The 26,175-nt window shown below is 33.6% G+C and overlaps 1 protein-coding gene across 1 annotated transcript; it reads left to right on the forward strand.

Annotated features, from left to right (window-relative positions):
• The first annotated feature begins 1,256 nt into the window (after positions 1 to 1,256).
• Positions 1,257 to 4,719, forward strand: LOC18613195 (Galactose oxidase/kelch repeat superfamily protein). The gene is made up of 2 exons (XM_007050308.3): positions 1,257 to 2,406; positions 4,250 to 4,719. The coding sequence occupies exons 1-2, from the start codon at positions 1,457 to 1,459 to the stop codon at positions 4,539 to 4,541; spliced, it is 1,242 nt and encodes a 413-aa protein (XP_007050370.3). The 5' UTR covers positions 1,257 to 1,456; the 3' UTR covers positions 4,542 to 4,719.
• Positions 4,720 to 26,175: the final 21,456 nt, after the last annotated feature.

The raw sequence follows: 26,175 nt of genomic DNA on the forward strand, positions 1-26,175 counted from the left end.
AAGATATAGTTTTCTAGATGCCATAAGCTAATGACGAGTTCTCGGTGAAATCGACATATGAGATACAATTAAATAGCCATCTCCTAGTGGCGAGTCATTGGAATTAGATATGGAAAACTATCAGCTTAAGGAAGGTTCGAGTTTTCCTTTGAAAGACGTTTCATGAATCTTTGTCAGCTAAAGAATAGTCATTTAAGGGAATTGTAAGTATTCCAACCGCCTTTTCCCAAGTGTATTAACCACATAAAAACCCTACTTCATGCATTAAGGGATTGCGATTCGTGTAGAAACCTTTGGGTACAGATTGCTCCCAAGCTTAGTACAGTAATTTTTTCTCTCTTGATTTACATAGTTGGATGTTAGAAAATATAAAGAATGAGGATGCCTTTGATGGGTTACCGTGGGGGACTATTTTCATACACACCACATGGCTTCTATGGTAGTGGTGAAATTTATCTATTTTTGATAATACTTTTGTCTGGCCACGAAACGCATGGCAGCAAGTTTGGATTAAATCGAAAAAAGCATGGGATAACTTACAATGGGAGCATGATAAAGTGAAAAAGAAACATTTAATAGCATGGATAGCATCGAAGCACTCTTATGTAAAGTTGAACGTTGATGGAAGTGCTCGAGGACAATAAAAAATGGCGATAGTAGGAGGAGTTATTAGAGATGAAGTTTGTAACTGGATACTAGGATTTACATACAAAATTGGCGTTTCCTTTTCCTTGCAAGTAAAATTATTAGGGCTTGACTGAGGATTAAAAATATGCTGGGACAAGGGCTTTAGGAAGATCCAAGTAGAATTAGATTCACTACTTGCTCTTCAAAAAATTCAGAACCAAAGTTTGCAATATGATCCTAATGCAAGGGTAATTGGGAGTATTAGGAAAGTACTTGAATATTTCTGGACTATACCATTTCTTACATTCATTATGAAGCAAATCAATGTTCAGATGGGATAACCATACATCATGAAAGTCTATCTTTGAGACTTCATATTTCAGATTCTCCACCAAATAATAATACCATTAGTGAAATTGCAATCGCAGACAGTTTGGATATCTCTTGACCTAAAATGGTGAATTAATAATTATTTATTTTCCCTAATAAAAAGAAGTGATTAAGGAGCAAAACAGTGCGAAAAGTTGCGATGACGTGGCCTTAACCTGCTCTTAGTCTCTCCAATCACTAATCACTTTCAACCGCCTTCCACGTGTCGTCGAACTGTACCCGTTAGACTTTTAGTGCTTCAACAAACCAAAGGCGTTACTTTCCGCCATCTCTGGAAAATCCTGTTCATGGTTCAACCCCAACCTTGCCCGACAAGACACAATTACAATAGAAAAACGTTTCCCAGATCAAAGCTACAGCAATTGGGAAATTTGATTCTTTTTTGTTTTTCAGAATCTCATTTGCAGAGGGAATTTGGAGGGAAAGGACGAGGAAAGAAATGCCACTCCCTCCGTCATCATCAACATTTCTTCTCGCAATCGACGAAGCCCTGACCCTACTCCCTGGCCTCCCAAACGACGTCGCAGCCCACATCCTTTCCTTCCTTCCATACTCCCACCACTGCCGCCTTAAGCCCACCTGCAAGTCCTGGTACATCTTCCTCTCATCACAAACACTCCTCTACCTCCGCCGCCACTGCCTCTCTCACCTCCTCTGCATCTTCCCCGAAGATCCTCACATCTCCTCCCCCTTCCTCTTCGACCCCGAAAACCTGGCGTGGCGCCCACTCCCTCCCATGCCTTGTAACCCTCACGAGTACGGACTCTGCAATTTCACTTCCATCTCCCTCGGACCCCACATCTACGTCCTCGGTGGGTCCCTCTTCGACACGCGATCCTTCCCTCTTGACCGTCCTTCTCCGTCTTCCTCGGCTTTCCGTTATAATTTCCTAACTTCCTCCTGGGACCGTCTCGCCCCCATGCTTTCCCCACGTGGGAGCTTCGCGTGTGCTGCGATTCCCAGCTCCGATCAAATCATCGTCGCTGGCGGTGGGTCCCGGCACACCATGTTTAGGGCTGCAGGGAGTAGGATATGTTCGGTGGAGAGGTACGACGTGGAAAGAGATGAGTGGGAAGCATTGGATGGGTTGCCCAGGTTCCGAGCCGGTTGCGTGGGGTTTACTGTTAGTGGAGATGGGAAAGAGAAGGAATTTTGGGTGATGGGAGGGTACGGGGAGTCGAGGACTTTGTCGGGAGTGTTTCCGGTGGACGAGTATTACAAGGATGCTGTGGTGATGGAGTTGAAGGAAAATGGTGGTGGGAAGTGGACGGAAGTTGGGGATATGTGGGAGGAAGGGGAGAGGCCTAGGCTTGGGAAAATCGTTGTCGTGGAGGATGAGGAAGGGGGTAGGCCTGCTATTTTCATGCTTGATGATAATGATATCCTCAGGTAATAATGTTGTTCAAGATAATTACCTTTGACATTTATGTTAGTTTCATTCATTGCTTACTTGGAAGTTAATTGTGAGCATTCTGGCATATTGCATAGTTTCTCTTCCTTGATGATGTTAGACATAGTGTCAAAAGATTGGCAAATACTTAAACGGGTTAATAATTTTGCTAGGGATTAAAAATTGTTGTGAGAAATGAAATCCTATGTGATCACTGATCATATATACTAGAAGATTTCTACAGTTGCCCCTGTTTGATCTTCACATGACAAGATCTTCAATTACAGCTTTTGGTCTGTGAGCTGTATTCTTAAGGGATGCATTATTTATTTGCAGTTGATAAAAGTATCTTTATCAATTAACTTCATATATTGAAACACGGACTTCATGTTTCCATATGATAATCCAGATTCTGCCTTTCTGGCTTATCCTCTTTTTGAAGAAAATTGCAAATCACGTAATCTAACAAAGGATTTTTGAGTAAATTGAAAGGACCTACATGACTTCAAGAGATTCAGTTCCCTTTCACACTACAATAGATTGGGTTGGAAGAAAAAGGCTAAGAAAAGCTTTTCTTTTTCTACTTTTAATAATTTTTCATACTTTTCAATTCTGAAATTTGTGTTAGCTCTCAATTATTGAAACATGTTGCAAAAGAACTCATGGAGTTGAACCGAGACTTGCAGTGGAATACTAATTGAACTGAGCTGATATCTTGAGTTCAAACATGAAATTTTGTTTGAACGCCGAAGTTGAATCACCTCTTCAGTTGCACAGTGAAACTATATTCCATTGGCATCTGAAATATCTATTGTAAGAACAGAGCCCAAACTTTGAAGCATTATGGCTTTCTTTTTCTTTTTCTTTTTTTTTCTTTTTGGTGGTGCTTATTGGAGCCATCCTACCTTGCAAATATGCTTGTCAAGTTAGAATATTTTACTTAAGTTACTGGGGCTTCTTGATTAGTTACTAGTTCTTATTGACAATTGATTCATCTGTTAAAACAATTTCAGCCAAGATATGTCTGACTATTTGGTTTACTTGTCAAGATTTGAGGTTGTAAATTTATATACTAAATAATAGTTAAAATCTCAACCATCTCAAACATTGGGTATTCTGTATACTGTAAACTGAGGCAGATAACACATATGTAGCAAGTGCCCTATTTGAATTTTAATTGAATGTACTTGACAACATTTCAATAGCAAAAGTGCATAACTTAGTGTTTGTGTGTGAGAGAGTTCGTGTTCTTAGCAAAAATGTAAGCTGTATACATCTGGATGTTGAAATGTTTAATGGCCTTACAAATTATACTTTATTATCATGATGCTGCTGCCATCATTTAGGGATATTATCATGCAAAAACTTTCTTGCCAACTAAACAGGTTCATCATGTGATACCTGGAACGCTGCCTACTTCACAGATTTTATTGATCTCTCCGACCATTTGTTAAGACTTGGTTCCTGAAGAGAATAAGCTTACATTTAAGCATTTCTTTGATCTGCACATTTGGATTGGTTTTTAGCATAATTGCCAGTTTCAGACACTCATTTTAGCTCTGCTAGTAGATAATTGCTATATCTCATCTGTCTGTGGCACATTTGCCTCTTGTAATTGGTTCCATTTGTTCAGATGCTAGTCTAAACTGCATGACTCTGTCTACTGTCAACAAGCATGCATTTTATCTAAAGGCATGCTCTGCTTTTTTTAATTTCCCTTTAGCAAAAAAACTTTTTTTTATATAGTAGAACAGAATTTCAAGTTATTCACTTTAGTGTTTGTTCCAAATGCTTATTTTAAGTCTTAGAGGTAACACTTGTCTTCTTTTTATTTCTCTGCAGATACAACATGGCTTTAAATTGTTGGCAAAAGGAGTCCAGTGTACCAAGGAGAGCTCCTTACAAGAGCTCATTTGGTTTTGTTGTTCTGAACGGGGAGTTACATGTAATGACTATTGTAAATGGTATTGATTCAACAGATACTCGACGGTCAAGGCAGCAGAAGAGGGCAGGGACATTGTTTATCCAGATTTATCATCCTAGGAAGAAGACCTGGAGATCCCTTGTCACAAAGCCACCATTCCAACAACCATTGGATTTCAGTTCCACAGTTATGTGCACAATTCGATTGTAGATTTAAGATCTCCTGCATAGTGCAGTTAATTCTACGTAAATAGTCTGCCCATTCATATATGATGTCTGTTGATAATTATGGGTTTTCTCTATTTGTATTGTACAGATTGATAAGATATTGGTTCTGTCCTGTATGACTTTAAGTATCAAATTAATCTAAATACATGTAAATGCACCTATGTCTTCAGATGCCACATGGATAGAAGAAATAATAGCTTATACAATTGAACTAGAATAGGCTATCGTATTATATTGTATTCCTTGTATCTTGGTCATGCATTTTAATTCCAACATCAGTCACATAACGGGAGAGTCCTTTTTGGATGGTGGACCTTTGGCCTTCTGTATAGAGATTGTTAGAAGGGTTGCTGTCTGATTGGTTGGTAAGACTTGCTTAGTGAAGGAGGAAAAGAAGAGCAGTGAACAGTTTCAGGGGAACAATGCAGAATTTGTGTGACTCTGCACTTATGTATTGTCTTCCTCCTCTGTGTCACATGCGGGTCCTTTAATGTTTTTTCCCGTTTTCCAAGTACAAGCAAGGGTTTTATCGCCTGTAACACCTTTTCTGCTCTATTCTTGTTTATTTTCACGCGGATAGTCTATCTTGGTAAACAAGCAGGAGTTTTCTCTATTTGATGCTTATTTTAGGTTTGAAGTCCTGATCTCTGTGTTGCAGTACAGATTAGATAGGGCCTCAACTATTTGGTGAGTTGATTGGGTTTTTGGTCTAGTTGGGGTGTTACACGCAGAACAATAATTTGATTCAACGAACGGCAGTAGCAGGGGGGAGCGTATAAGGATATCTGCTTGTACATTGGTTCTCCCATTATCTATGATGTCTATATTAATGCTCTTGATTCTTGCTGTTACTATGGTATAAATTGCTTAATTAGGATATTGAAATGAATATTGTAAGGCCCCATATTTGATTGCATCAGATGACGGGTGGAGAGAATAAACGGTAGCTGCTGTAGACGGTGGGATTGTCATTCTTTTCTCACATTCATGTTTAGCCTAAAGACACCGCCCATCCCCTTGTTCAACAAGTCTCCCCCCCCCCCCCCCCCCCCCCGTCTGGAAGAATGGAACGGGTCTTGTTGAAGCTGCAGACTCTCCTCATGGTCTCAATCCTCATTTCCTAGCATATTACAAATGTCGTGTATGCGAAAGTTTACAACTCAAAAACTGTGACTCAAATTTCAGACATTCAAAGGCTTAAGCCTTAGCGTCCAGTTGTTTTCTGAAAATTGACTTTCAATAATTGGTTTTCGTATTTTTTAATGTTTAGTTGGTAGAAAATGATATAATCAAGGGTTCAATGCAACAGAACCTTAAAGCTTGAAAATTGTCTTCCATTTTGTAAAAGTGAAAGATAATTTTCAGACAAAGGAATGTAGAAACCATACCCAACGCTATGTAGAAACAAAGATTTAGTCCGACAAATTGCCAAGGAAAGAAAGAGGAAAATTCTTTAAAAAAATGAAAATATTTCTTGGACGAGAATTTTTATGGTGAGGGAGTTGAGGATATTTGATCAACCATGCTATGCTATGCTCCACTTCAATTTTCCAACTCTTTTCTATTCCCGTGTATATTGATATGATGATATGATCCAAATAGCCTTCTTGTTTTTTTAAACCAAGATCCAAGATCCAAAATCAAAATAGGCATAGCTATCTCAAAAAATCTAGTGAGATTTGCTTTCCTTGATGAATTTTCAACTTATTTTAGTCATTTAATTATTAAAAATTAAAAATAATATATTGATTTAATGAAGTAATAATCAATATGTATGACATAATTAGAAAAATTCAATAAATTACTTACATAAAATCAACATAAAGTTAAATGAATTCACATTTGGTAGGATTTGAACTTGTTACCTAAAGGTTTCAAGGACACTTGCTGCCTAAATGTAAAAATTACTGCTATAAACTAGAAAAGAACAAGAAAAATCAAAGCTGCTATTATGATTGCGAATTTCTATTTAATTTTTTTATTACAATTCGGATCGTACAAATCACTATAACCAAATCTAAAAGGAAAAAAAAAAAAAAGTAAGAAGAAACATTTTGAGAATAACAAAAAAGAAAACTAGTTTACCCAAGAATCTATAGATTGAGCATAAATATTATGGAGTTTTGGCTGACAACAGTGCTATTCTGCCCCAAATGATACCATTGCCCATTGTTTTTTTGCTAAAGTGGGGATAGGCCAAATATGTTGAAAAGTTTAGCGCAACAACATTTCCACATGCCATTTAAAAACAAAGCCATCAGTTGAGCCGAAATTCCTTACTTGTAAAATCAAGAGGGTGGAAGGCCAACACATAGCAACCAAAAACCAAAACAAAAAACCACGTCCAATAATCCAAACCCTTGATTGAAATCCAAACTTCTAGACCATTTCAATTGGAGGCAAAATACCTTACGAACACTAACTACAACATTCTCACACGTCATTACACTTAGGTGACATTTCGTATTTTACTAAAAATGTGATCGTTAGTAATGTGATTACTGTATATATGATTATTGAAAAAATAACATTGTAGTGTTTGGTATACATAAGAAAGTGATGATTGCGGAGAATGTGAATACTAGAAAAATTACATTGCAATGCTTGGTTTGAAAGTATTTTATTAGAAATTTAGTATTAATTTATAAAATCACCTTTATATATGAAAATAAATAAGTTGAGTAAACTTATATTTTTTATGGATAAATATTTAACTTTTCAAACGTTATCTCCTAAAATCAATAATAACATAACAAAAATAACATAATATTTGAATATTAACTATTTAAATATTAAAATATATAAAATTACTATATATTTGTTTTTATAATAATATCTATAAATATTAATGTCCTTTGGATAGTAGAATAAAATTGAAATGTATTCTTTCAGCAAAGTTAAACCATTCGTAAATTAAATCCTCAAGACACAAAAACATTTGAAGACTTGGAATTGCTATTTTTTACTTGCATTTTACATCAAAGCGGAGAAGCAAGCGTTTGGCCATTTGTATTTTCATTTCTCCCAAATTCTCATACTTTTTTTAAAAAAAAAAAATCAAAATTTCATTATTCATTAAACAAGAACAACGGATGATCGAACATTTAAATCACCAGAAAGAATTTGCAGAAGAACAAAAAAAAAAAAAAAATTGAAGCTGTTAGACCTAGAGCACCTTGATTTTCCCAAAAAAACCAAATTTACAGCCCCATCTAATAGCAAGGTAAGCACAACCTTATCCTCACAATCAGAGAGTTTCTAGATATTCAAAAAAAAAAAAAAAAAAACTATACATCTCATAAACTTCATTCACAAAAAGAACTTATCCATCGAAACCTACTAATTAGACAGAGATATAAAACAAGCCAAAGAAAATCCCCCAAATTCCCACATTAATCGTAGGCATCTTTCACTAAAAACAATGTTTCCTCTAGTTCAAACGGAAGATTGTTGATTTCTTTCAAATTCGAAGTTCACTTGAATCTACAGAAAAGCTAAGTCAGGGAAGGGAATCTCTCATTGCAATCACATTACAATGTTATCACTTTTACTATTTACTTTATACAAACCAAACATTATAATGAGATTACACTAAGTTAAGTTGTAAAAAATGTCCCTCACTTACACCATACCAAACACCCCTTTAATAGCTCACTACCATTAAAGTCCAAGACCGAACATGATAAATCATGACTTCACGATGGTCCGTCACTATCACTTTAATAATATACATTTTTTCAACTCTTTAGCCACACAACCAGCAACCATGTAACCCTAACATTGGTCACCTCTTTTTGGTTCAACAGCAAGGTAATCCATGCATTGATAACTCTTCCTTGGTTGGACTACGAGGTAATCCTAACATCTAGTAACTTCTCCCCATCAAGCGATAAGGTAAACCCTACATTAGTAACTCTTCCCCGATTTGATAGCAGTGTAATCATAATATGGGCAACTCCTTCATGATCTAACAACAATGTAATCCTAATGTGGATAACTTCTCCTTGATCATCCACTATGGACATTGTGGTCATTCTCGGGGTAGTCTCTCAAATGGTAGACCTCTACATGACTCATGTCCAATATCTTAGAATGCCAATACTTCATTGCAATCTTTTTAGCCACGATCCTTGATAAGTTTATTTTATAGAGTTATTTGGTCACAATTTTGAGTATTTGTTTAAGCTCTTGAGATTTAATTTGAGTATTAAGAGTTTTTAGTCATTTATTTTATTTTTAGTAAATTATATTGAGTTCAATTGTGTTAAGTTATTTTATGATGTTTTACTTTAAGTTTAGTTATTATGTAATTTAGTTTGTTGCTTTTGTAGGTGTGCTATTAAAAGGGTGACATTTTGAAAAGATGAATGCATTCAAGGTGCAGACTTTGATTGCACATGTATCAATATTTCAACCATATGTTTCTCTACAAAAGTCCAATTGATGTGATTCTTGAACCAATGGAAATCTAAGAGGCAGAATTACAACTTTTATATTTACCACTTTGCCTAGTTCAGCATTGAAGAAGGAGAAAATCGCATTAGAAGTCAAAGTTGTGTAATAGAGCCTGATAATTCATGACAATACAAAAGGGGCTACGGCCATGAAAGGAGGCAATGCCGCGGCGCCCCAACAAGCATGTCCAGTTAAACCACACATAAGCCTCGACTATGTGGCCACCAAGGAACTAGTGTCATGGTGCCTGAAAAGAAAATATGAAAAAATAAGTACAGGGCTTGGTGTCATGATCCACACCAACCTCTATGAGGTATTGTCCGTTTTTGCCCGCTAGTCTCACGGTTTGTCCCACATAAGGTGCCTCACAGGTTAAAGGTGGTGTAAACCCTTATATGCCTAATATTGCTCTAGTACATAGCCAATATGGGATTCATGACTCTTCTCTCTAAGACCACAACATACTTTCTCACTCCCCACTAGGAGCATTATCTCAACGATGTGGGATTCTCGTCCACGAAAGGACCGTGACATCTTACCCCAATTGAACAAGGGTCCACTATCCTTAGTGACACACTGCTAGTACTCAAAATCTACTTTGATACCAACTATCATGAACTATGCTTCTTTGCTTAAGTATGAGATAGATCATGAGGCGCTTGATAACTCTATGGTATAGAGTTATTTGGACTTAATTTTGATAGTAATTTAGCTTAGTTCTTGCTATAATGCATAGAAATTAGTAAAGTTTATTTAAATTATTTTAAATTAATTATTTTAGGTAAGTCAATCTAAGCTTAGTTAATTTTATGCATAATTTGGTGTTAATGTAATTAAGATAGGTTGTTATTGATTTATTTGTGCTTTTGTAGGTTTAATGAAGGAAGAATTTTAATGAAAGAAGGCAAGCAATTTCGAGATGCAGACTTTCATTGTATGTGTTTTGGTATTTCGACCATAACTCTCTCTACAGAGCTCCAAATAAGATGTTCTTTAACTATTGGAAAGATAAAAGAAAAAACTACAACTTTCATGTTTACTAGTTCAGCTTGGAAGATGGTCAATAATTATGTCTAAGTTGAACCACCGCAGTAGTCCTAGAGCAATTACGATTTTTGCTATATAATGGGTCGAGGCTGCAACTCACGTAGTCTGACGAGGAAATCCTGATTGGAATTGACTTTTTTCTTCATCTACCATGTCTTAACTTCAAAGCCTTATAAAAACAACATTTTAGAGGACTTTTAAAGAGGAGAGAAGGAGACACCAAATTGACAGCTGAGATTCAAACCACAAAATCATTGAAAAAAAAATCTCATTGGAACTGAAAAGAAATTAAAGGTTTCAAGAAGATTTGGAGATCAAGAGTTTCACTCTTGGAATTCTTTATTTTTTATTTTTCTTGATTTAGTTTCAATGTTTCAACTTTATTTGATAATGTTATGTGACTTGATGGGAAACTAAATTATTTATCTAAGATTATGATTGAACTCAATACGTAGTTTGCTTTATTTATCTCTCTTTTGCTTATGTTTGATAGATTTAAGTTGTTTATTTTATTTTGTTCTTAGTACTTCTAGTTGCTTGACCACCAATTAGATTGAATTGAAAATCTAAGTTAAAACTTGATAAAAGAGATTTAGGTAGACCTTGAATAGAATAGTGTATGATTGAATGCACTTAGTTTATTAGGTGGTTTGGTTTGCATATAGGGTAGACATACACCTATAAGCCATACGTAGCTAAGATTAGAGCCTGAACTTAATGAATCTGTCTTTAATTTAATTTGTATAGACATATAGTAAATTAATTGAGAGATATATTTTTATGAGAAACTCTATAGAGACTTGTAAATAATTTAAGACTCTAGGTTAGCAACTTAATCCATTACATTGAGTTAAGAGAGAGAGAGACAATATTCAGATGAAGTATTGAGAGATATCATAATCTTGGGTCTGATAGTCACTCGAATTTAATAAACTTGCTAATAAATTTTAGATTAGTTTTATTTTTAATTTATTAGTTTTAAATTTTAATTTAATTGTTTGGATAATATTAGGGTGTTATAATTTTAGTAGTTAACAATAGGAATTAAAACAATTCTTTGTGGGAATGATACTCTATTTCATCATTATATTACTTGTTAATGATACGTGCACTTGCTTGAGAAATCAACAACAGCGCTTGAGTGGACGCTTCCTTACAAGCCAACCAATAAGTCGTTTATATCTAACAAACATCAACAATAGCCACAAATTAGATTAAGGCAATGCACATCGAAATCATAAGACATATCGAATGTCATATATGTAACCACTGGAGCCATATAAAGAAAATGTTTTATTAATATGAAAATGAGTACAAAGGGACCAAGACACGCCATCGTCTGGCCATAAGGACAATCCTAGATGATTCACTACAAACATACCTTTACTAGTGAGGTAGCCCAACAATTCGCCAACTGCTCACACTTTATAAAGAGATTATAAGGTTTTACAAGTATTTCACCAATAGCCATTACAATGTGTGAGATGGGAACATTTTCTTCCTAAAGGGTCTTTCCCCTAAAGACTTAATAAGGATTTCTAAACTGTCACCAAATGCCATTACAATATTTGAAAGGGGGACATCTCCCTTGAGGGTACAAAAGACTTAATCTCCTATGCAATTCTACTCTGTCAAAGCCCTATACAAGGTTGGCTCATGGCACTTGACGTCGCAACACCCAAGAAAGCATGGTCATGGCACTAGTATGATGGATAAGACTTCAAGTGCATTTTGACTTCTATTTCGATACAAACTCAAGCCCTATTTAATCCCTTTTTGAGAAGCACGTTTAAGAAACAATTAACCAAGATTTTTCTAAAGAAAAATAGGCATTCAAGCTAGAAAGAAGGTAAAGAAAGTAAGGAAGATTGCGGATCTGAAGCTTGATAAACATTAGAGTTCTTTGTTTTCTTGTTATTTTTATATTGTCTTGTTTAGTTTTAATGTTTTTTCTTTTTTGGATGATGTGTTTAGGAATTATGTTGAACTAATCTAGAATCATGATTGAACCCAATGCGTACTCTAAATTTTTAATATTCTTTCTTGCTTATGATTAATAGTGTTTGAGTTATTTATTTCAATCATGTTCTTAATGCTTCTTGTTAGTTAAAATTCTACTACGCAAGTATACATATTGAATAGATAGTATATAAGCAAGCAGAGTATCGGTCGTACAAAGAATTGACCTAAAATTTTACTAAGTCCTAAAATTAGAACAATTTAATCTTATCCAAACAATCAAATTTAATTAATTAACTAAAACTAATTAATCAAAATTTAAACTAAAAAGAAAAATCAAAATAATAATAACTTGAGTCAAAATCAAATCAGACAAGTATAGGATTACAATATCCCTCACACTTCATCTAATCTTACCTCTCTTTTTTAACTTAATTCAATGGGTTGAATTGATAACCTAAAATCCTAAATTAGTTATAAAGGTCTCCCGACTCATCTTATAAAAATATCTATTTTAACTAAAACACTATATCCCTATTGGCACGTTTGGTTCGCGGAATAGATAGGAATGGAATAGAATAGTTATTACGTGGGAATAGAATAGAATAAGTATTATGTAGTTTGGTATGATGAATGGAATATAGTAAGAATAATTATTATGACTTATTACAGTGTTTGGTTGGTAACAATAGCTTTAGAATAGGAAAGGAATAGAAAATAAAAAGATAAAAATACCCTTTATTGTATTTAATTATTTTTTATTTTATTTTTTAAATATTAATAATTTATAATTAATTAAAATATTAATAATTAATAATTTAAATATCAATATTTTAATATAATTTAATTACTAATATTTTAATTAATAATATTTTATTTATAATTTAATACTATTATTATTAAAATATTAAAATTTTATTTTTATATTCATTAAAAATTTAATATATTAATAATTTAATAAATAAAACATTAATAATTTAAAATATTAATCATATTAATATTAATAATGTTTAAATTATATACAAAATATTAATATTTTAAATTTTATAAATAATTTATTCTTTTTATTCTATTTTTTCCCTTTTTCTTTTTTTCTTTTTCATGGGTCGGTCGCCGGAAAGGCGACCGGTGTAACAAAACGCTGATCTGGAACACCATGTGGCCTGATCTGGCCACTACGATGCCAGATCAGCGCTTCCCCGCGATTGGATCTGGCCGTGGAGTGCCAAATCCAACCATGGGATCTAGTTGGGAAGCACTAGATCCGGTGCTTCCCGCTGCCAGATCTGGCCGTTGAGTGCCAGATTTGGCTGAATCTTCGTTTGAATCTTATCCGACCATATTCGGTCATAAAATCGCCGTCGCAGCCGCTTCCGTCGTCGTCGCCACTAACATCATCTCCGACGTTGATGCCACTTAGAGAGAGAATAAGAGAGGAAAGAACATGAGAAGAGAGAGAAAAAAGAAGGGAAAATGAGAAATATATATATATATAGGTCTAGGGTTGTAATATTTTTAAATGATAAGAGACATTTTAGTCTTATCATAATTCAGAGCTATTTCCATGGTCACGGAATAGCAAAAACCATGGGAAACCTCGGGCTTAACTATGCCTGAGTTTTACCCCTTTTGAGAGAATAGCTATTACTAGGTAATAGCTATTCTTTGTGATATTGCCATACCAAATGGAGGTAAGCTATTCCCTTGGGAATAGACAGGGAATAGCTTAGCTATTCCCTGTACCAAACGTGCAGTATGTGAATTGAAATTAAAATAGATTCATTAAGTTTAGGCTTTAATTTGGCTACATATGACCTATAGGTATATCCTTATCCTATACGCAAATCAATTAATATGATCATATGCTATCCCAATTTTAGTCTATACTAAACTCCTTTACCCAAGTTTTTTTAGGTTTCTAAATCAATTTAATCGGTGGCTAAGCAATTAAAAGCATTAAGAATAAATTGGAATAAACAATTCAAATCCCATTAAAGATAAGTAAGAAAAAGATTAAAAATTTAGATTACATGTGAGTTCAATTGCAACCCTAGAAAAAGAAAATTAGCTACTTATGATTGCAAAGAGAAATAATATTATAATAATTTCAACAATTGATAGTAACAAGAAAAATAAAAACCAAGAAAGAAAACAAAACAAATATTTACTGCATTGCTCTCCAAGTTTCAGCCTCAACTTCTAGCTTCTTGAGTCTCCCAAAAGTTTTCTCCTAATGTTCTTAAAAATATCCTATTTATACTAAAAAATTTTAACCTATAGTTCCCTAAGTTGACCTATGATTTAATTGGGCTTAAAAGTGTAATGAGAGGCCCAAAAAATTCAATTGTCAACTTTTAAAATTTCCATTCTAGCCATATTACATCCAGCCACTTTTCGTTGAGATTTTCTCTATCTTTGAGGCAAAATTGTGTAAGTGTTCTCATGAAAGTTGTAGCTCTGTTTCTTAGCTTTCCAATGGTCTAAGAATCGCATCATTTGGAGTTTTGTAACACTAGTTGTGGCCAAACACTGAAGCATATGCAAGCAGACTTTTGGATCTTTCAACACCTTACTTTCCAAAATTAAGCCCAATTCCCTTAGTTCCTAAAAAAAAAATTATAAAAAACTAATAAATAATAACCAAATTAAAATAAATAACATAAAATTAAAATAAGTCACTTAAAAATAAACTAATTATAAAAACAACTAAAAATAACTAAATTATAATTGAAAATTGAGGATTTAGGTAATATTTAATAATAAAATTGGACTAAAATAAATTTATAAAATAGAATTATCACTTCTAATTGCGTAATCACCAATTAGATTGATTTAGAAACCTAAACGGAACTGAAAAAGGGAGTTTAGAGTAAGCCATGAATGAAATAACATATATTCAATATCAATTGTATGAGACGATTGATTTGATTTGTGTGTAGGGTAAGAATACACTTACATGTTATATATAGCTAAGATTAGAGTCTAAGCTTAATGAGTCTTTCTTGATTTCAATTTGAATAAGAATATAGTAAATTGGTTAAGAAAGATATTTTTATAGGAACATGAAAAAGACTTATAAATAAATTAGAACTCTTAATTAACAACTCATTTTTATTTAGTAGGTAAAAAGGGAATATAAGAGTTTTAGATGAAACATTGAGGGGAGATTATGGTTTCAGACTTTTGGTTGATTGATTAATTAATTAAGTTGCTATTTTTATTTTTTGTTCTAGTTTTAATTTCTTTAATTTTCAGTAGTTTAAATTCGGTTGTTTAGATAAGATCGAGTTATTTTAATTTTAGTAATTAGCAAAAAGATTTGGTTAATTCTTTGTGGGAACGAACTTTACTTTCATTATATTACTTGTTAACGATGCATGCACTTAGTGGTAAATCCAACAATAGTCCCATATTATTTACTTGAAAGTTCACATTTTAATCGTGGAAAAATATTTTACCTTAAGGAGATCAACTATATTCATTTGGTTGCTATTGTTCGTTTCTAAGAGTCTTTAACAATTCAAAAAGCATATGCTACCATTTCCACAATTCAAAGCAATAACATCTTTGGACATGTTTATGCCACCTCTATCATCCTTGTTTAGCCATTTTAGATCACCAGTGGTGATATTTTAATCTTGGTAGCATTACTATCATTTTACAAGAAACTCCTTGAGCTTGTCCTAGGCTTCTTTGGCAGATTCACCGACCATAATCTTTGTGAAAATAGTATCTATCATAGTACATTAAATGCAGGATAATGCTTTATACCTCTTTGCAACTTTTTCATTGTACTGCTTCATCATTTGAGCTATGGTTGGATTAGCTCTCAATATAGGATGGTCTCTTCTTTATTCAACAACATCCTATAGGTTGAATACCATGAGATAGGCTTTTATCTTCACAGATCATATGAGATAATTTTCTCCATTGAAGGTGGGTGATGCAGGGGTTGAGTAGTTGCTTGAGGTGATCACTTTTAATTTGAGTTTTAAAGCTTGATTTTTGGAAAGACTTGACAACGGTTGTTTTTGGAAGAGTTCTCTTTGGTTTGAATAACTTATTCACAATCCATTAAGACCATAAATGCTATGATTCTAGGATGAAATGTAATAAAACTAGTACTAAATTAGATTGGCACACACAGAAGCATTAGATTTGAGATCCATAATGATAACAAAAGTAATGCTAGAATTATTGAAGCTCTTAGTTTGAAATTGAAATTTTCCCTCCTTTCTTTCATTAAAATTAGGTTTATATACATGCAAGTTTACTGCAATGATAATGATATAAACTTGTAAAATACACCAACCAACCTTTGCAAGTAACCAAAGTGTAATACGACCACTTATTGCCACTAATACCAATATAAAATCACAAAATATGTTCTTAATGAAAGTCAACATAACATCAAATGTAATTGACTCATACACTACCTTCACAATCTGAAAATCATACACACATGTGTTATGAGACCCTAAGTTACAAAAGGAATGAGGACCAAAAACATTAAGCTTCATCAAGTAAGTTATCGCTACATCAGTGGAGTGTATAAGCTTCCTATTGTTGTGTCTTCAATGAAGGTCTTAACTTTAACACTAACAAGAGTCTCAAAAAAGGTAGTAAAGTTAGTAGTGTGCCTTGGAAAAAACTCGAAGAAGGTTAGGTAATGGTGGACTGTGATGGGGCTTATGATTCTAACATAAAGCAAGTAAGATTTGGAGTTGTCATCCGAGATGATAATGGTAAATTGTTAAAAGGAAGCGATGGTGTATTTCTATTAAATCAGATTATTGACGTTAAAAATTGTTCTTTGCTTGGAAGATAAAGAAGTCTTCAATGAAGGTCTTAATTTCAACACTAACAAGTGTATAAAAAAAGTTAGTAAAGTTAGTAGTGTGCCTTGGAAAAAACCCGAAGAAGGTTAGGTAATGGTGGACTGTGATGGGGCCTATGATTTTAACATAAAGCAAGTAAGATTTGGAGTTGTCATCCGAGATGATAATGGTAAATTGTTAAAAGGAAGCGATGGTGTATTTCTATTAAATTAGATTATTGAGGTTAAAAGTTGTTCTTTGCTTGGAAGATAAAGTACAAGAGAGTTGTTCTTGAAATAGATTTTGAAATCCTTTATTAGGAATTGGTGCATAAAAAGAAACAAGTTAATTCGAGAATCAAACTAATGGTACTAGATATAAAGCAGTTAAAAGAAAAGTAAAGGAGGTTCTGTTATTTTTGGAATTGTATGTAGGTATGCACAAGGCTTTGGTTTGGATGCCACATGGGTGAATGTGTCTAATAATTGTCAACAAAGAACAAGAAAAACAAGGAAAGGCTCGATAGAGTATTCGAACAAAAAGTCACTCTTACCTTAATTGTAGACAAAGCTTTATATATGTCATAGGTTAATAACTTTAGAGTAATAATCAATACACGTTAAATTTCAAAAACCAAGGCAACTTTGATCCATATTTCAAGGCTTTACAATACACAAGTTGTCATAACAAGTGAGTTCGTATTGATTCATTGAATCTATCGATAGATATAAGTCTGAGAGCAATTGGGGAAAAGTTGTGAGTTATCTATCGATAGATCGGGCTTATCTATAGATAGATGAAGCTCGAGATACAAAAATTAAAAACCAATCTATCGATAGATGAATGTAATAGTGCAAAAATAGAACAATTATTAGGAATTTTGCCCATTTGGAGATAAAGGAAAATAAAACCTTCCTTTACTAAAAAACGAAATTCCTTGTTTTCCTTGGATTGAAAGAAGCTCATTTAAGGTATTTGGGAGCTTGAAAAATGATTATTAAGGTAAGATCAAGCTTTCCCTTAACTAGAAATTCACTTTGAACGATTTGAAAGTGAAATGTTATTTATTATTTCAGCTCAATTGTGTACTCTGAAAACTAAATGAAATTTTGGAAAATGGTGGAAGTAATGTAGTTCTCCAAGGTGATAAGGAGCTTCTTAACTACTTTAGTTGTGATTTTATCGGTTTAGTTTCTTTAGAAATTATTTCATTGAGATAAGCTTTGATTTTGTTGGTATGGAAATAAAGTTCTAAAAGTTTGGTGATTTAAAGAAATCTTTTGAAGGTAAGAATTTTATGTAGAATGATATTTGGAAGTGCTAAGATAAATGTTGAAGCTATTAGTGTGTAGTGATATTCAAAATGAACTAAAATTTCAATTAAGAACCATTTGTTTAAGTTTAAAGTCTATTAACTAACGTTAAGCTAAAAATTTAGCTAAGAATAAGTAGACAATTAACTATGTGTTGAATTATCCATAGATCAATATTGGAGCAGCAATTTGATATACGCTATTGTGTTAGAAACAAGAAAAGTTTAAGTTAGTTGCTGCAAGAAACTATTTGTCATGGTGAGTGGGGCTTATTGGTTAGATATTGGATGAATCATGTAATGCATAACACATTTAGATGTGCTACCATGGGACATAATTAAGTCATGTTTGACAAGTTGAACTTGTGAATGTCGAATGAGCCACTTTGTGGCAATTAAGGTTGATTATAATTGTGTTTATTATTGTTAATGTGATGCATAAGCTTATTTTTTAGTGCCTTGATATTATGAATGCATGTGAACATTATTGTCTATGCGTAAGGAATGCTAAATATGAAAGTTATGAGCTATATTTAATAACTAAGCAAATGTTAAGGCATCATGATCTTTGTGGTCCTATTGATCGTCAACGGCTTTGACCCTAAATGTGTCTTGTTACCCGAGAAGATTTCTTGATTTAATTTCATCCAATGAGTGTATTCCGGACGATGATATAGTAAAGTAAGAAGGTGTTACAACTCTTGTGGTCTTGTTTACTATCAACTACCACGACCGTGGACGTGTCTCGTTTACTTGAGAGGGCCCTTCTTTTGTTAACGTCACATTAATATTATATGGATGCTCAGAAGCTACTGGTAAGTCGTTTAATGAGTAAATGTGTGCCCTTATGGGTTTGATAAATTACTACATATATGTATTTTCATATATTCACATATCTTGAGATTATTGTTTTATGTGAATTCTTTCTGTTATGCATAATGGTTTTCGCCCACTCATTGAGTTAATAAGAACTCACCCTAATGTCTTGTTCCTATGTGCAGAAAAATAGCTTTTGGAAATTCTTGTGTGGGAAGCGAATGATTAATGTCAGTCGACTAAATCGACATTTTTGCCATCCGGTAGGGATTTTGATCCTCGAGTCCACTCTGTTGGTTTTGGTTAAAATATTGGTTATTTTTTCTGACGGCATTGTATTACCTTTATGATGTATAAACCCCGATTTATTTTGTATGAGATTGGGCCCATTATGATAGCCAACATATGGCTCTTGTGAATAATACATAATTGTACTTTTGTTGGTTGAAATGTTATGCGCAATATGTTATGGACATATTTGAACTTATGTTACGAAGTGTGCCATTTAGGCCTTGTGACTTATTGGAAATGTCTACTTGTTTGGCTTGTTCTAGGTAAGGTTTGCTTAAGTCTCGTAAGTTAGCCCCGCTGGACTCTTGCGCTGGTCACAACCACCGGGTTTATGTCATGACACAATTGTGAGAATCACTTGTCCTACAAACATGGGTTTAATCCAACAATGTTGCCAATTTAGTGTGAAGCTTTTATTTCTCATTGGAATTGTCATTAGCATGCTTCCTTTTAAATCATATATTGTGTATTTTTTGTCTTTGTACACAAGTTCATAGTGATTTTCTAGCATTTGACCAACACTTAAAAGGTTTTGAAAGATATTAGGAACACACATAACACTTTTATGATGAATTTCATACCTACAGGGGTTGTCATGGCTAGTCCCTATACTAGCTATCTTCAAGTTGAGACCATTTCCAATCTTAATTCTAAACCCATGGTTTGTGTTTAAAGTTTTGAAAAGGTCAGTATTGAAGGTCATGTGGTTAGAGCAACCACTATCAATGAGGCATTCATTACTTCCTTAATTGCCTTTATAACACATAGCCATGAATAGCTATTCATATGAGGATTCATTGGCTTCTTTTGTTTTTGTTTGCTGGTCATTTTGTGGGCTTGTCTTTTTACAGATTTCCTCCAATTGACCAAGCTGATAACAATTCTACATTTTACATTGAGCCTATACCAGTAATAATTTTCATTATGATTCTAATTTTTATAGTTAGTACATGGTGGAAACTGACCTTTCTTACCTCTTTTCTTGTTGCCATGGCTTTTTCTTTCTTTTTATATCCAGATTTGCCCTTTTTCTAACAACTACAACGTCTTTGGTTTTTTTGCATGCCCGTATGAGCTTTCCTCCTATCTCAAGGCTCTTCTATGTTTAGTTGATTGAAAAACATTAACAAGCTTTGTTAAAGAGAGTTGTGACAGGTTTTTAAAATTCTCAAGTGAGAAAATTTTTGGTTCAATTTTTTTTGGCAAACTTACCAGCACCTTGTTCACAACTCTCATCTTAGGAAGATCTTCATTTAGAAACTCAAGTTTGTTGACAATGCCCTTGACATTTTTAACAAAAGTCATTTACATTCTCAAAGTATTTCATGTTCAATAGTTCAAACTCTCTTAATAAATTAAGAACTTGCATTTGCCTTGTTCTTTCACTCCCTTGAAACTGCTCTCTAAGCTTCTATTATGACTCTTTGGCGGTCACACATGCCATGATTCAGGTGAAGATCTGATTAGCGATAGTAGAATGTAAGCATGAGAAGGCCTTGTAACGTTTAGCTACAACCTTACCATGCTGTTTCATTTGAGCAATAGTAAGGTTTGCCCTCACCACTTGTGAATCTCTTCCCATTTCTATTACTTCTCAAAGATTAAAAGCCCTTACGTAAGTTTTCATTTTCATTTCCCAAATAGGATAGTTTTCACCAAAAAATATTGGTGGCAAGGTAGTAGAAAAATTATGGAGGCCATTGTAGAGGTTTTTACAATTTTTTATTGTTTTATGGGTTGGTCTTTTTTGTGTTTTTTTTTTGTGGGGTTTTCTTTCTTTTTTTTTTTTTTTAGTTCTCACGAGTCACTTAAGAACATAGCTCCAATACCATGTTCATTAATTGTGAGCAAAGAACAAGAAAATAGGAAAAGCTCGATAGAGTATTCACCATGCAACTATATTCTCTTTACATAGCTATATCCACCAAAAATGTTTCCTAGACTTTTAGAGCCAAAGAGTTCCTAAGGTAGTTTTAATTCTCAACAAAACGTAAGTGCAAGGGTGGCGAGCTCTTTTGCTTTTTTTTTTTTTTTTGCTTTGTGTCTATACAGGAGAAGGCTTGTAGTGAGGGGATCTTTTTGTTTTTGGAGAGTTTAATGGTCTAAAGGGGTATTGGGAGATTATACTAGATTATGAGTAGGAGTTCTTGACCAATGTCATAGATACAATTTTAGTAAAAGATGAGGTGGATCTTAGGTGTATAAGTAAGGACATTCCTTCACCTATCATGCATATCTTTTGAGTTGGAAGCATGGACTCTTGACAAGTGGTATTATAGTAGATCTAAATCTTCACTAATGTGATACTCCCATGAGAAATATCAGGGACGAGATAAAGTTAGATCAGTGTAAGGGTCCCTCTCCTTTATGGGTAAAAAGCCAGTGCAACAAAGGTGTTGTACAACTGGGTGCGGTAAAATGTCACGGATCTCACATTAGTAAGAAATGGGATGGGTATGATAAAATATCATGGATCTTGCATTAGTAAAAGATGAGGTGGGTGTTGGGTTTATAAATAAAGGCTTTCCTCCACTTATTAATATGTCTTTTGTGTTGAAAATATGGACTCGTGATACCAATACTTTTTTTAGGTCCTTTGTTGGTTTTTGCCTTTGATGGAGGAGACTATTTTTCAATATAGATGGAGGTGAAAATTTCTTTCCATTTGTGTTAACGAAAGTTGGCATGATTGGCTTGCCAACCAAGTGTTGTTGATTTCTCACTCAAGTGCACATATCGTTAACAAGTAATATAGTAATGAATATAATATCGTTCCCACGGAGAATTGTTTTAATTTCTACTATTAACTACTAAAATTAACACACCCTAATTTTATTCAAACAACCAAATTTTAAAATTATTAAAAAGAAAAATTAAAACTACTAAACTGAAATTTTAATCAACTACCAGACCTAAGATTATGATGTCTCTCAATACTTCATCTGATTATTGTCTTTCTCTTTTAACTCAGTTAATGGATCAAGTTGCTAACCTAGAGTCTTAAATTATTTACAAGTCTCTGTCGAGTTTCTCATAAAAATATCTATCCCAATTAATTTACTATATGTCTATGCAAATTAAATTAAAGACAGATGTTTTAAGTTTATGTTCTAATCTTGGCTACGTATGGCTTATAGGTGTATGTCTACCATATATGCAAATCAAACCACCTAATCAACTAAGTGCATTCGATCATAGGCTATTCTATTCAAGGTCTACCTAAATCTCCTACGTCAAATTTTAACCTAGGTTTCCAATTCAATCTAATTAGTGATTAGGCAATTAGAAGCATTAAGAATATAATAAAATAAACAATTTAAATCCATTAAACATAAGTAAAAGAGAGATAAATAATTCAGACTACATATTGAATTCAATTATAATCTTAGATTAAAAACTTAGTTCTCCATCAAGTCACACATCATCATCAAATAAAGTTTAAACATTAAAAACAAAATCAAGAGAATAAGAGAATAAAAAGATAGAAAAACTCAAGAATTGTATTCTTGATCTCCAAATCTTTTTGAATTCTTCAAATTCTTCTCAGCTTCAATGACTTTGTTAATCTGGTGTTTTGTTCATTTTTTTTTCTTAAAAATCTTCCGAAAGGTTATTTCTGTAAGTTTTGAAGTTAGGCTAAGTTAGGTAAAGAAAAAAGTCAATTTCAACAGAGATTTCTTCATCAGACTACGTGGGTCGTAACCTTGCTCAATTAATTAACAAAAATCGTAATTATTCTAAGACTGCTGCAATGTGTCAACTTCAATAAAATATTTGACTATATTCCAGGCCGAACTGGGTGAAGTGATGAACATAAAAGTGATAGATTTTTCTCTTATCTTTACAATGGTCTAAGAATCATCTCATTTGGAGCTATGTAGAGATAGTTATGGTAGAAATACCAAAATATGTGCAGTGCAAGTCTTCACCTTGAAATTGCTCTCATTCTTTCATTAAAATTCTTCTTTTATCAAATATCTACAAAAACACCAATAAATCAATAACAACCTATCTTAATCACATTAACACTTAATTAAGTATAAAATTAATTAAGGTTAGATTGACTTACCTAAATTAACTAATTTAAAATAATTAAATAAAATATACTAATTTTTATGCATTACTACAAGAATTAAGCTAAATTACTATCTAAATTAAGTCCAAATAACTATATAGTAGAGAGTTATCCCCAAGCTAAACAAGGGATGTGCATTTCTATTATTTGGTACGTTTACCCTGTCCTCTCTTGTATTCGTTGTCAATAAGGACTGTTTGTGCCTATTAGATTATATATTAAGCTTACCTTGGGTTTTCGGAGTCGTATTGTGGTCTTGTATGATTCCTCAAGGTTCTTTCTAGAGTACTGTTATGTACGCTTGATTCATGTTATTAATACAATGCTTTTTCATGGCCAAAGAAAAAAAAATTCCCACAATTCAGCAATGAAGCTTTTGGTGGGACAGACACCTTAAGGTTAGATTGACTTACTTAAATTAACTAATTTAAAATAATTAAATAAAATATACTAATTTTTATGCATTACTACAAGAATTAAGCTAAATTACTATCTAAATTAAGTCCAAATAACTATATAGTAGAGAGTTATCCCCAAGCTAAACAAGGGATGTGCATTTCTATTATTTGGTACGTTTACCCTGTCCTCTCTTGTATTCGTTGTCAATAAGGACTGTTTGTGCCTATTAGATTATATATTAAGCTTACCTTGTGTTTTCGGAGTCGTATTGTGGTCTTGTATGATTCCTCAAGGTTCTTTCTAGAGTACTGTTATGTACGCTTGATTCATGTTATTAATACAATGCTTTTTCATGGCCAAAGAAAAAAAAATTCCCACAATTCAGCAATGAAGCTTTTGGTGGGACAGACACCTGTAGCTAGATTTGTTCGTTCACCGCCTCATTAGTATTGAACGATATAATAGTGATAAATGTTAAGAAGTGAATTACTAATTGCATTTACTGATCGAGGAGTGTCTTTGTGGTGTCATTAAATAAAATAGAAAATATGAGAATATGAGTTTTAAAACAAATATACGTATGGAAAAAAATATCAATTGTAAACCCCACTTTCAGAGTCATATACTCATTTCCTCCCCGCTGAATTCCCCTTTTCCATGTGATTTCGTGTAAAAGCTTCGCAAAGACACAGCCCGTGACCGGACCAAATTTATATTAAGATTCATTCATTGAACCAAAGGCCGGGTCAGCGTGTCTCCACCGGGGATGCTCAGCTTCAGGATATTTCCATTGGAGAAAGCAAAGCCTACCAAGAAGACCCCAAAGTCCATGGTCTAATCACATGGCAAGGGCAGCGTTTATTCAGCAAATTGCTCAAACAAGATTTAGCTGATCTGCAATTACATGACAACATCCGCTTGACGTCGAGTGTGAACTTTTATATCCAATATTAGTTCCTTGACTGATGATGCTATTAGCAAACTATGCCTTTTTTTTTTTCCTTTTTCTTTTTCCCCCTTACAAACCATTCAATTTCTGTTTTACTAGGTCAAGAATCAAAATAAAGTCTAGCCATTCAAGTTGCCATAAACGCATATAAATACACCTACGTACCTTCAACAATCGAATCTTCATTTAAGGCTACATCGATCTTAATTAGTTATCTTTGCTAGCTTTGTCCCATAAATTAAAATGAAGTGTCTACATCTTTTTGTGTTCGTCACTGCTGTAAATTTTCTTCTAAGCACTCATCCATGCGAGGCTTCCCGACTTCTAAATGAAGATGTTCTAGTGTTACAGTCTCTCCAAAAGGGACCTGTCCCTCCTTCTGGACGCAATGGCTGCACCAACATTCCTGGCCGTGGTGGCCCGCCTTGCACCAGCCATAGGGCCTTTGCAGGGCATATTATGGCTCCTCCACGGCTGCAGCCGGACCATATGAGTCTATTTCGTGCGGCAGCTAATCTCAAATGAGTCCTCTTTGCACCAACTGATTAATACAAAAGCTTATCAGTTTAGCTATTAATTTGTACGATGAAATCAAATAATGGGAACATTCCCAACTATGTTCTTTTCTAAATTTCTATTAGTAATTCTTTGTATTTGTTTTTGGTCGGAATTCTGTCTTTGTTGAGATAAAGCATTTGCTAAACACAAGATGAATTGTGAATAAAACAATCAACGTTGTCTTCTTTATTTCTTTTCTTTGGCATCTATTTGCAGCATGATGATGAGACAAAAATCGATTCTCCTGCTTTCATATCCAATTCCAATTACCACATGATGAGAGTTGGTAGATATATGAAAGGGTAATCCAATTCCAATTAGCACAGAGATTCAAGAAGAAGCAAAATGGCAATACATAGCTGAAACTCTATAAAGTCACCAGTCAAACAACATAGCTATGTTGTGACAAGATGCAGCCTATGCCAAGGTCAATTGATAAATAAAGTAATTAGTTTTTGTGTTTGGGACATGAGAAAGTTTCTGTCGTAGCTACACAAGTAATGGAGAAAATCTCAATCTTTCTCTTCAACGTTCAAATATGAGATTTCAAAATTGAAATTCTTAAAACATAATTACTGTTAGAGTTTTTTCAAAGACATCTTAATTGATTAGTATTTAGTATTTAGCAAGAACAATGCCATATGCATCTTTTTCTTTACTTATTCCACACACACACACACCTACAGTCGTCCATCAGAGTCTACTTAATAATGGATGTTACACTTTTGACTACCATTAATTCAAATGGTTAAAAAGTCTGTTGATGATTCTATGCCGTAAATAAAGAAGCGTTGATATGAGCAGAAATCAATGCCCGATGGGGTCATTTCCAATGGCCTAATCTCAATATTCTGTCCCCAGAAAAGTGTTAAAATATCATGACTTGTCAATACACGCGGCAGGTTCGTAAGCTAGTTTTTTCTTTTTCATTGATAAATC

Source organism: Theobroma cacao, chromosome 1 (genome assembly GCF_053813885.1).
Source record: "Theobroma cacao isolate CCN51 chromosome 1, ASM5381388v1, whole genome shotgun sequence".
In the NCBI taxonomy this organism is placed as follows: Eukaryota; Viridiplantae; Streptophyta; class Magnoliopsida; order Malvales; family Malvaceae; genus Theobroma; species Theobroma cacao.

What these genes read in the sequence shown, in the direction of transcription:
- LOC18613195 (XM_007050308.3), top strand. Translation starts at nt 1,457, where the DNA reads ATGCCACTCCCTCCGTCATCATCAACATTTCTTCTCGCAATCGACGAA. An exon ending in GATGATAATGATATCCTCAG is followed by an intron (nt 2,407 to 4,249) that starts GTAATAATGTTG and finishes ATTTCTCTGCAG; the next exon opens with ATACAACATGGCTTTAAATT.